We start from the raw sequence: 11644 nt of genomic DNA on the forward strand, positions 1-11644 counted from the left end.
AAGGATGCTATACAGCAACAAACTGGAATGTAACACAAACGTTATAGCTGCTACTTTCTTGAAAAACGTTGAACGCAAGGTTGGCGATCATAGCAACACATACAAAGGTATGAGCCGTCAGCGCACTCTTGGAAATAAAATTATGCGTGTGTGACTGGGAGTGACCAGTCAAGGTTGTTTGAAGTACTAAGGTACTAACAGGGTGACGTAACGAATAACGGTAAATAATCCGGACACAGCAAATGCGGTAGACAGAACAAACACTAGCTTTGCATGCAGCGTCTTCTAAAGACGATAGTCTTTGTTGGGGACCTACGACGCAAAAATTTTGGTCTGTCTGTCTGTCCGTACGTCTGTTTGTCTCTCTGTAGATTTGTCTGTTTGTTGCTCTTAACGGTACCCAAAAGAACACCAAACGAAACCCGAAACAGCGGACCCCATCCGCAGCGCCAACTAATATTGCTCGAGTTCTATTGGTCATACTTGTGCGATTGTCAATAGAGAAGCGACTATTGCGCATATCTGAGGCACCATTACAACACGTAAATATTCTGTACAAGTTCAATTATACTATAAAAGGCATGCATAAGTCATTCTAAAGTCCGCAGCGTTTATCACGCTGCGCTGATAATGCAACGCTTACACGAGAAGGCGTCTCCAACGCTTTGCTAAGACGACGCGGTGGTGGCACCTACCCGTCACCTTGCGTTCTACCCCTTATCGCCTCCAAGACGGGCGTGCACGCCGCGTGCTTCGTTTTACAATATAACGGCTAGATAGCGCTCATGTCTCACGTGTGACGTGACTCGATGCGCTCGTTCGCCTCCGCTGCACGCTCGAGGCACTCTGACACAGCGCTTCCAGAATACGATTCACCGATTTTCTTGCGCAGAAACATCAAATAAACTTTTTGTTCACTCTCTCCAGATGTAAGACGGGCGCCGCTGTTCAAGCAGAAAATAAAACGCACCGGCCGCAATGTGTCATCAGGTGAACCGAGCTTGAAGAGATGTTAGTGAGTCACGGGCAGCGAGCGACCCATAGCTAAGGCAGCAAGTGGGAATTTCGATAAAAATGACGTGATCGCACGTGCTAGCTTCATTGGGATAGACAGCGGATACCCTTGTACGTGCTGCGATTACCCCGCTTCGTGTTGAAGTGAAAGACAGCACGAACGCAGCTTCGCTTACAGCGGTGGTATTCCCTTGTGCCGGCGTTTTGTATAAGTACGTGAGATAATATTTTAAAGGAGCTAGTCTCCTCCCCTCCTCCCTGAGAGCCTCATTCATATAACATTCCAATTTATTGCAACTACATTCATTGCCTATCCCTTCAGGCCAGGGCTCAGCAACCTGTTTATGCGGAAGGCCACTTTATATGAAGCCGGCACAGTAGCGGCCGGACAGCAAACAGGAGGGAGGAGGGAGTTCAGTCCAAGAAAAAAAAAGCATGGCTTATTGACAATGCTGCACCTAACTGGAATAGAGAGTGTGTTTATTTTCTGCATCACGCATGACGCAATGTTGCAGGTTATGAAGACAGGTTAATAGGGCAAACCTCACTAGGTGAAAAAAAAGCAAGTCAACTTTCAGAAAGGAAATAACAAAGAGAGGGGAGGACTTCTAAAGTCGTGCTAAGGGTTGCAGGTTGCCAACTGCTGTTTTAGGCCACATGGGCACTTTCTTTTTGGCTGGCTATTAAGTGCCCTTAAACATGTCACAATTCTAGAACTGTATTGCTAGTCGCTTACACGTTCGTACCTTCTTTATTACATTTGAAAGTCTTGTGCGAGCCCGTAGCACAAAAGAAGTGACCTGATTCCCACCCACTCCCCAATTTTTAGTTCAGAAAGGTGTTTTACCGCAAATAATTTGTTAAAATAGTTACTTTCCCCAGATTGGGCTCGTCACGAAAAAAAATTTTTGATTACAGGCCTGGAGTGATGGTATCTTGGTCGCGGCATGTCCTCGCTGCATTGCATGAAGATTGTATCCGACATCTATTTTGCCTGGTTTCTCTTTGGAAGGACCCTGGGGAAAATGCAGCCCTGAAAGTTGCCATATCCTAGGCGATTCATGAGGCGTCTGCTAAGAGAATCGAATTAAGAAACGCCCGAAGTTGTGGACCTCGGGGAACGAAACGTAAACACAGTCAATCGTTGTCAGGCGGAAAATGTGGTTCATAGTCTCGGAAGAGCTGACAGCCTGCACTCATACTATATAAAAAATGAGGCTCAGCTTCTGTCCCCAATGCTTGCATTCGAGCAGACTTCGTTGAATAGTCAAATTGATTTGAATACACTGCAGCCTAGGTACAGGGCTATGTGAGTTTGCGCCAAGTGAAGACATCACCAAACAGTGTGAATTCCAGGCCATTCTTGTAAGCACCCCCCACCCTCAAATCATACAGCACAACACTCAATGTTGCCCCCTGCGTGAACCCCACAGCCCCAGCACCGGGCACAGTTGAGTGTAAACATCGTCCACACCGGCGTGGCAGAAAGGCTGCTCTCCTAAAATAGGTGACCAGTAAAAGAGCGAGGGATTGTGGGATGCACCGTCTGCTACCGGCTTCCGGTTCGAAAAGAGTAGACGACGGCGAACCACTTCAGCGCAAGCCTCAATTTATTCAGGATTCGCACGCGTAGTCGGCCGTTTATCTTCGTCCTGATAAACCATGGTCGGTTGTTCAGACGTCGGCTGCTAAAAATCGAGCGTCCAAGGCAAACTCAGGTATCAATTCTTATGTAATGAAGACAGAAAAACGAGCGGGGCCGTGACAGCCCCAGCGACAGGTAGCCGTTGAGTACAGAACTTTGAAGCCAGACTGGGTTAAAACCATTTTATCACAGGTATACCTATGTATTCCGCACTAAAAAAAGCTTACGCATGAATTTATAGCGAATATTATATTGAGAAATAAATTGTCGCGCAGGCGCACTTGCAAAGATATAATATGACCGGGCAGGCGAAATCTACCTGTCATGTGAGATTAGCGGCGGCCATTTCACCCAATATATATGACAAAAACGAGAAAACTTCACTCGAGTAAGTTTACACGAAGCGCTGGACGAGTTCATTTGCGTTTATCTTGGTCAAACTGTGTGCCAGGACGGCACCCAAAGGAAGAAGTGCGTTAAATAAGCGCAGGGTCTCGATTATTCGGCACTGTCAATGTCTGACTGTATTGTTTATGTGCCGCCATGCCGCGCCGCTTGACCAAGATCAGCGTTCAAATAAGCATCTGGCTTCAACTAAGATATCTTATAGCGCGCTGAAGGCTAGAAAAAAGAAAATATTTCAACGCGCCCAACAAGGGCTGCGCTTTATGCCGATCGACTGACGATGTCGGCCGAAGCAGCGATCCCGAAATGAACTCTTAGCATATTGCTACAGTCATCGCCATTCCCTGAGATATTGAAAATGGTGACTTTTTATCTGCAGTAACGTGTCATACAATGAAAACTGTATTCTGTATCGGCTGATCTGCTAGCCAAACTGACAGTACCCCCGAGCAGCATCAAAGCATTGCAGATCATTTTAGTGCGATAAAAAAATTTCCTACCCGTACATGGCTTTCGTAGCTTGTCATTGTCATAGGCACGGTTAGCTAAGAAAAAAAACTACTTTAGAACACTGACATTGCAAGCAGAGGTGCTTTTTTCAACGGATCAGTGCAAAAATGCGCGCGTGCCGCTGCTGACTCGTGTGGAGCGTCGAACCGAAAGCCATGGTATCCCACAGTTCCCTGTGATTGCCCATTTCACCGGTCACCTATTGACTTCGAAACGATCTCTAGAGAGGGCAGCATGATTTCGAACAAGCTGGCCGAAAGCTCGACGCAGTCGAACGCCTTGTTGGGCGAAAGAAAAAGGCACTGTGACTCCGTCTGGAACTCACCTACATCGACTGCTGTAGTCTCTAGTTTCAAGTCGCCCCCCCCCCCCCCCAATGTACGCCCTGAGGGCTCCAGTCAAGTGCGACCCCGCACCCCGACTGCCACAAAAAAAAAAAAAAAATTTGAACTTCCTTGTTTTTTACGTGGAGCGGTATTAGGTTGTCATTTTGCATTCTTCAGTGGCTATGTCGATTTAAAACCAGCCATAAGAGATGAAACACTAATGACAGCACCTTTTGTGTGTATATTTTGTTCAAAAATAACTAGCTAAAGTAAAGAGTATGTGTGCATCACTCACGTTTATTTACTTTTCGAAGAGCGACAGTTTCCCAGCACACAGTGTTAGGAAAAGGCCGCAATGTTTTCGCCATATGTTAGGTGCCCTGTCATCTGTACACTGCGGCTGCGGAAGAAGCTTCAAAAACAACAAAATAGCAGCCTTAAGGCTGATCTAAGCAAAGAAACCCCCCAGTTTATTTGGGTCTATTAAATATGAAGCGTCACATAGAACTGTACCAAATACATGTTACAACGTACAGTAAGAAAACATTGCTCAGAAAATTCCATCAGGAGTGAGAAACGTATCAATGCCGTCATCATCATCATCAGGAGGGAAGAGGCGTATAAGCACGGTAAGCCAAGCAGCTCGTATACGATGACACCTAAATGTATAGTTGAGTTGTCGCAGCAAACATTAAACGTACGTAAAGAAGTAAGAACAAGCATTCTGCGATTCCAAAGAGTTGGAATACAAAGTAAAGCTCAGACACTCATAAAAACGTCATAATGGGATCAATCTGGGCTAGTTGGTGATTTTGTATACTGAGGATGCAGGAAAACCGCTTAGCCCGTTCAATTTTGATCATCCAGCCAGTTATTTTTCAAGCTGTTTTATCAAAATGCACAATGTTTGCAGCAACCACTCAACACACATTATGTCCGAATCGCCCAGATGCAAGCCGTCCTTGTATTAGCTAATGTTTTTGGCTTATAGTGTGAGCATACTGCTTAACATGACCACGAACCCTAGGAAAACAAGCCATGGCATTCTAGGCATGCTAAATAAATGATCAGCTGCAAGTAACGCGACCAAAAAGCCTTCTACGTTTTCGCTGATACTTTTCGCATCTCTACACGTGTGGCACGTGTAACATGTTCTTTCGCAACTCACCCATGTGGGTGGTACTTTGCACCCCCGGGCTGCTCGCAGTCGACGGTGTCATCGGAGCCGATGTTGCGTCGGGTGCTGGAGTCACAGGCCTTGGCCTCGGCGTCGTTAGTCGAATTCTGGGAGTAGTCGGTGCCGGTGTTGGCGGCGACTATAAAAAAGAAGTACACCTCAGAATGGTGAGATGATATTCGGAGATTTTCCGCAAAGTCTTTAGCGTTTGCGGATTAGTGGGAAGGCGCGAAAGACAGCCGCTCAACATGTGGTGCATTCAGGTGGTGCCTAGACGAACCGGATAAGCCCAAAATTCTTGTTGCAGTACCGAAGCGTATTGTACTGATAGTCACTCACACAAAAAAGGGGGTGGGGGAGGGCCTGGGATGACCACCTATCCTAATTATATCAAGGATGTGCGAATAAGCCGCATGTCTTTCACCTGCCACATCCGCCACGCTATTGTTTGATATGTGTGGCGACATACTGCGCCTAAATCGGCGCAGCCTTCGCCTCGTCCTCTTCAAACCCGTCGTGATACGGCTGCACGCTGCACAATGTATTCGATTAGCGATAGGGCCACTGCAGCCACACTAAAGGATTACGTCACCGGCAGTGGCTACAAAACCAAGTTTCCAAGATTTTAAGATGCATTTTTCGCTTCACTACCGAGACGAGAATAGCGTCAAAATGTTTGCACGGTGATTTTGCAAGGGGAATAAACAGCTGCCTTGTTTTTACTGTAGGATTCGTCGTTCCGTCATTAGGGATATCCCACATATGCACAAGGAGCACTTTTTATGGGGCTAGTTGGTTCATATTTATGACAGGTCTAACACACGGACTTCATGAACACAAGTGACAGTTTGTGTCGCTCATTGTGTCTGTCTCGCTTGAGCCTTACTCCTGCCGTTTTAATGAACAGAGTTGTGAAATTGCATATGTTTGACGTTGCTGGTGGCCGAAGACTTCTGATGTAGCGTTCTGAAGAGAGTTCACATCTCCCATTTATCCCCGGTAAGGGGGTACAAAAACATGCTTTAAAGGGACACTAAAGATAAAAACAATTTTTGCGTATTAGTAAAGTACATTTAGACAATCCCAGAAACGCCACTCCTATTGCGAGACGATGCTCAGTAAGCGACCAAAAGCAAGCTACAAAAAGTGGGTGGGGACATTTTGAGATTCCGGCACTAAATGTGACGGCATAGATTTCGACGATGTCTACTAGTTCTATGTGGTTCATAACCAGTAAAAATGAAGCAAATCGTCATCTATAGGTGCTGTAGCTCAATGTACAAAGTTTGCAAACCGTTCATTGAGGCAACGTCGCAAAAATAATACAATTTTCAATCCGTGCGTCACGTGCGAAGATGTGGCAAGAAATTTAAAAATGCAATTTTAACCTAGATTTTCTCTCCTAATAATAAACCCATGATGCTGGATCTTACGACTTAGAGTTGTCAGAGTTGAATTTATGAATCTAAACCAGGTCACTGTTTCTCTTCGGCATCCCTTTAATGTACTCACAGGCACCGTTTGTTCCACAACCTCTGGGACAACCATGCGAGGGGGCGCATCGCCACCACCGCCACTGCTACGCGACTGGTTCGCAGCAACTTCCTCCTGGACTTCGGCGCCTGCTTTGTAAACAAACAAACAAAAAAGCCTATCGTGATCAACTTCTGGGTTACTTCCGTGAGGTATGCATGACATCATGAAACTCAATTCATTCGCGAGGCGCTCTGCGAAATTCCGTACAAGAGGAACTGCACAGCTGAATTCCCAACAGTTTGGCGCTTGTAATGGTCACTGCCTTAGAGTCTCCTGTAAATACAATAGAAAAAATTCAGGCACTATTGCCTGTGGGAGCTACAACGCCCGGCGTTTCAGCGAGCATGGGAAAGATGGGTAGTGCCCGAGTTTGTCTTATCTTCGCATCGCGGCTCCATTTGGCTTCGCGGGGCTTGGTGCTGCTTTGTCACAAAATGACAATCGGCGGATGTTCAGCAGTTGCGCTTCGCTACCTTGTCGTTCCAGGCTCACCAATTTAAAGCGGGTCCCGAAGTTCACAACGGTCTGTATTTTTGTTAAAGACAAAACCAAAACATGTCAATAAACAAAGCAACAAGTGCGTTCGAAGGTCTCAAGCAAGAAGACCAGGCAGATTTGTTTACTACCCATCATTTCGGTAGTCGCTGAACGATCGCAGCGCCAAAGTCTGCAATAGCAAATTCTCAGAAATTCTATGGTCGCTAGAACACCTGGTGTCGGTGTTGCAGTGACCACACTAGTACAAATCATGACTAGTCATACTTAGTATAACGCATGAAAATCAGTTTTAACAGCGTTCTCGGGAGAAAGCCTATCATGCCGTGTATAGAGTTTCGCGGTTTGCATTTGATCTTGTTTTCTGTCGGTGTTTGACATTGAAAAACGGAAAAAAGAATCAAGTTTTCAACTTTGCGGAATGTTTGACGCAGCCCGGAACAAAATCGTAAGAAGAATACAGCTAAATGAAATGGGTCAGTTCTCAAAGAATCGCCTTGCATAAGCCTAATGACAAGTGACAATCAACCCAAGGATACTATTGGTGACTTTTTTGTCAGTAATGACGTTATGAATATGAATAAATTAAAGCGAATGAAACAACAACTTTCCAGGAACCGTATGTTGTAATATATAAATAACACACCACCTGACACTCAACTGAAGTACTATATATATATATATATATATATATATATATATATATATATATATATATATATATATATATATATATATATATATATATATATATAATATATATAAGGGAAAGAAGTGTATACCTAAGGGCTCGTTTTTCCTTGTTTTGACACAATGTTAATGAGATCTAACAGGCAGAATAGCCAAGGAATGTACAGGGGAAGTTATTGGAACCAATGGAATGTAAATAAGAAGATAGAAAAGTGGGTGAAAAAATAACCAGCCATGAGCAGGAAATGAACCTACGACCTTCGAATAACGCGTTCGATGGTCTAACCAGTGAGCTATCACAGCGGCCTTCCCTCCATCCACTTTTTGGGTTTTTATATGTGAATTTAGAAGTAGGAGTGTTTGTCAGCGCCATCTATAAGCCAAGCGACGAGTGTGAAACACTCTTTTATGCGCATGTGTGGCGTCACGTAGCACGTGAACTTATCACGAGCGGGCAGCTGATTAATAGTCCCTCGTATACAACCTAATGACACCAAGTCTGCCAGTACGAGAACCTCGTTAATGAATAAGCGAAAGAAGTGTATACCTAAGGGCTCGTTTTTCCTTGTTTTGACACAATATTAATGAGATCTAACAGATAGTAATGCCAAGGAATGTACAGGGGAAGTTATTGGAACCAATGGAATGTAAATAAGAAGAAAGAAAAGTGGGTGAAAAAATAACCAGCCGTGAGCAAGAATATATATATATATATATATATATATGTGTGTGTGTGTGTGTGTGTGTGTGTGTGTGTGTGTGTGTGTGTGTGTGTGTGTGTGCACTCGCTATGTGTTTGATCGTATTCATGTGTATATCCAAACCATTGTAAGGATCATTATCTTGGCAGACGTACACAATAATATATCGCAATGCTAACCCATGTATGTATTTTAGCCTAGGGCTCATAAGCAATGTTAGCAACGCTTTCGCACAAATCACACCGCAATGATTCGGAAGCTTCGGGGCTTTTGAGATTATTCTGTTAAGAGTGCGCTGAGGACACAAGTACACCATTTTATTCGAAAGTGTACGCGAGCACCAGTGAGCACCAGGTTCAGTGACTTACGTATACAAGAAGGCCGCGAGGAGTAGCCGGTGCCACGCATTGGCACCAACCTCTCCTTACATACATGTAATAAAAAAAAAAGAAGGCCGCGTTACACCTATGACTAGAACACTCCACGGCTGCTGATCGCTCTACTTGTCATCAGTACAAGGTGCGTAGGCGCAGTGTCCATTGTATCCAGTATTTCTGGGCCATTGAGACCTTCTATTTTCTGTTATTCCTCTGTTACACCGACAGTCTAAACCATACTTAACGTAGCCGTGATTACGAGTAACCACGGTTCTTTAAGATATGACCTTGTTACACTGGCTACAATCTAAAGCATGGTAAACGTTACCGGTGTTTGCTTATGTTGCTCGGTACATCAAACCACGGTTTTGCCGCTAACCGCGGTTGTAGGAGACCGGGCTTGGCGACCTCAGTTTGGTGGTTACCCCAGGAAATGGCGGCGTCCGCAGAGGATGGGTGCACGCCGGCGAGCGCCTTAGCCGATCACACTTTTGCGTTGTGTATACCACCGGTGAACCGTGGATAGCACTCACGGATATTTAATACGGTTAACCATGGTTGGTCGCAACCATGGGTAACTTGCCTGTGCAACAAGAGTATTATCACACAACACACCAAATCGTGGTTAGGCCGCTATACGGACGGCTGTGAGAAACAGAATTCGGGAACCTTGGTCTGGCGGTCAACCGAGGAAATGGTGGCGTCCATGGTGTATGGGTTAGTCGCCTTAAGCGAGACCATTTTTGCGCTGTGTAACATTCCTGAACTATGATTGATGCTATTCACGTGTCAAGGCGGTCAACCATGGGTATTGTCACAACGGCGGGCAACGCCTCCCAGAAAAACTATGCCTGGAACGTTGCTTTCTTTTCAATTGAGAGCTTCCTGCCAGCACTTCCTGCCTGCCACACCCCCAGCATTGTGTTGTGACCGGCCGCCGCATAAGACCGCTCGCCTCTGTACCGCTCAGTCACGTGAGATTACCGTAAGGCTCTGTCACGTGACATCAGGTTGCTCAGAGGCAAATGTGAGAGCATTGCTGTGTTCGCAGGGGGCGGTTGTCGGAGACACTTGCCTTCGTACCGAAGGAGCAGAGTAAAATCACAGGGTAGAGCAGCGCGTTCGCAGCTCACGTTCAAGGCAAATTTTTTTTAGGAGGCGTTTTGGTGCGGAACTTGCCTGTGTAACAAGGGTGCAAGCCGGCACCGCCATTAACCGGGACGGCTACTTGAGCATGATGTCATGGATACTAGGGGATCTGACCAATACTTCAGGACTTAAATGCACATATATACCCCTTACAGTGTGCGGGGCGATGCTCACCTCCGTAGCTCAGATGACAGAGCATGGCATGCGTCATTCGAAGGTCGTAGGTTTGGTTCCTGCCGACGGCTAGATATTTTTTCGTCCATTTTTATTCAGTTGGAGTTACTGCTTTTATTACTTACCCTTACCTTTTCATTAATGTCTCAACTCATCTATAGAACCAGCGATGCATAAGGAAAAACAGGAGTTCACCCATTGCTTCTTAACGCCTAAAGATAACCCCAAGAAATGGTGACATATGTGTTTTAAGAAGCTTGTTCTTAGGTATATATTACAGCGTGGTGCCATAGTACTCAATATTCGTGTTTGTTCTGTTGCTGTTTAACGCAATGCTGTCTAGTTTATGTGGTTGTGACAGCCCGTGCGCGAATGAGCTAACGGATGTGGTGTTGCGCTGCTGAACACGTGCGTACGGGTTGAAGTGCCGGCCAAGGCGGCTGCTTGTCAAATGCGGCGAAATATAAAATCGCCTGCGTACATAGCCGATAGTGCATGTTATAGGGAACGAAGTGCCGGCCAAGGCGGCTGCTTGTCAAATTCGACGAAATATAAAATCGCCTGCCGATACTGCATGTTATAGAGAACGCCGCAGTTGGCAAAATTTTTACCGTTGAGGAAACAAAAAGAAGGAGGAAGCATTATGTCAGGAGCATTTTGAAGCCAGCCATATCGGCCCAACATGTGACCGTTTGCGTCAAGCTGACGCAAGCAATGAGACTTGCCGAGACTTCCGGGTGTGGTGCTCGGAGATTTTAACCTAACCACGCTCGTTCGGCGCTGAGCGGCCAGTTCATACAGGAGGTTCAAAAACAAAACGCCACGTAGAGTACCAAAACCTACCGAGTGCTCTGACGTTCAGACCATGTGTTCGGCCTTGAGCTTCACTTGTGTGACGTAATAGGCCCTCCGTTCTTTTTTCTTTCTTCTATGATTTATACGAATACCGACTCGTAACCCTACGGCCTACCGCATTGTGATATGATTAGTGGAGCACGCGTAACCCACTTTTTTTTATTTCATCCGGAAAAGCCTAATACATACACCTTCACTAGGATTTCATTCTTCACAACGGCACAAAGTCACTGGCTGCGCCGTCGGGAATACTTACCCCCGACTTCGGAAATGACCAGCAGCACCGCGACTGCTCCGGCAAGTGCGAAAATCATGGCGCAGCAGCACACTGCGACTGAGTACCTCGTGTCCCAACCTTGCTCCCTGTAATTTTTCAAAGAGGGGATTGGTTGCACAAGGGCGTAAACACACAAACAAAAAAAGAAACGCGAGGCCAGAACTAGATAGTGCCAAACTGTTATGACGATAGGTCTTATAAACTGTCTGTAATTGCGAAACCAGAATTGTGCTTCTTGCAATCAAAGACTGCGTTCTCCTCTCATTGTTTCTACGCAGATTGTACTATGAGCATGTATTTTTCGCTTCTGAAA

At 45.6% G+C, this 11644-nt stretch overlaps 1 protein-coding gene across 1 annotated transcript in view; it reads right to left on the minus strand.

Moving 5' to 3' along the window:
• LOC119168069 (uncharacterized) overlaps nt 1-11368 on the minus strand; it is a 36516-nt gene extending 25148 nt beyond the window's left edge. The window contains exons 1-3 of the mRNA XM_075867758.1: nt 11311-11368; nt 6590-6699; nt 5069-5216 (exon numbers count right to left, since the gene is read on the minus strand). Coding sequence (XP_075723873.1) covers nt 5069-5216; nt 6590-6699; nt 11311-11368 — 316 coding nt within the window. The remainder of the gene's footprint in view (nt 1-5068; nt 5217-6589; nt 6700-11310) is intronic.
• Between the last annotated feature and the right edge of the window lie 276 nt (nt 11369-11644).

The sequence above is a fragment of the Rhipicephalus microplus genome, chromosome 6 (genome assembly GCF_043290135.1).
Source record: "Rhipicephalus microplus isolate Deutch F79 chromosome 6, USDA_Rmic, whole genome shotgun sequence".
Classification (NCBI taxonomy): domain Eukaryota; kingdom Metazoa; phylum Arthropoda; class Arachnida; order Ixodida; family Ixodidae; genus Rhipicephalus; species Rhipicephalus microplus.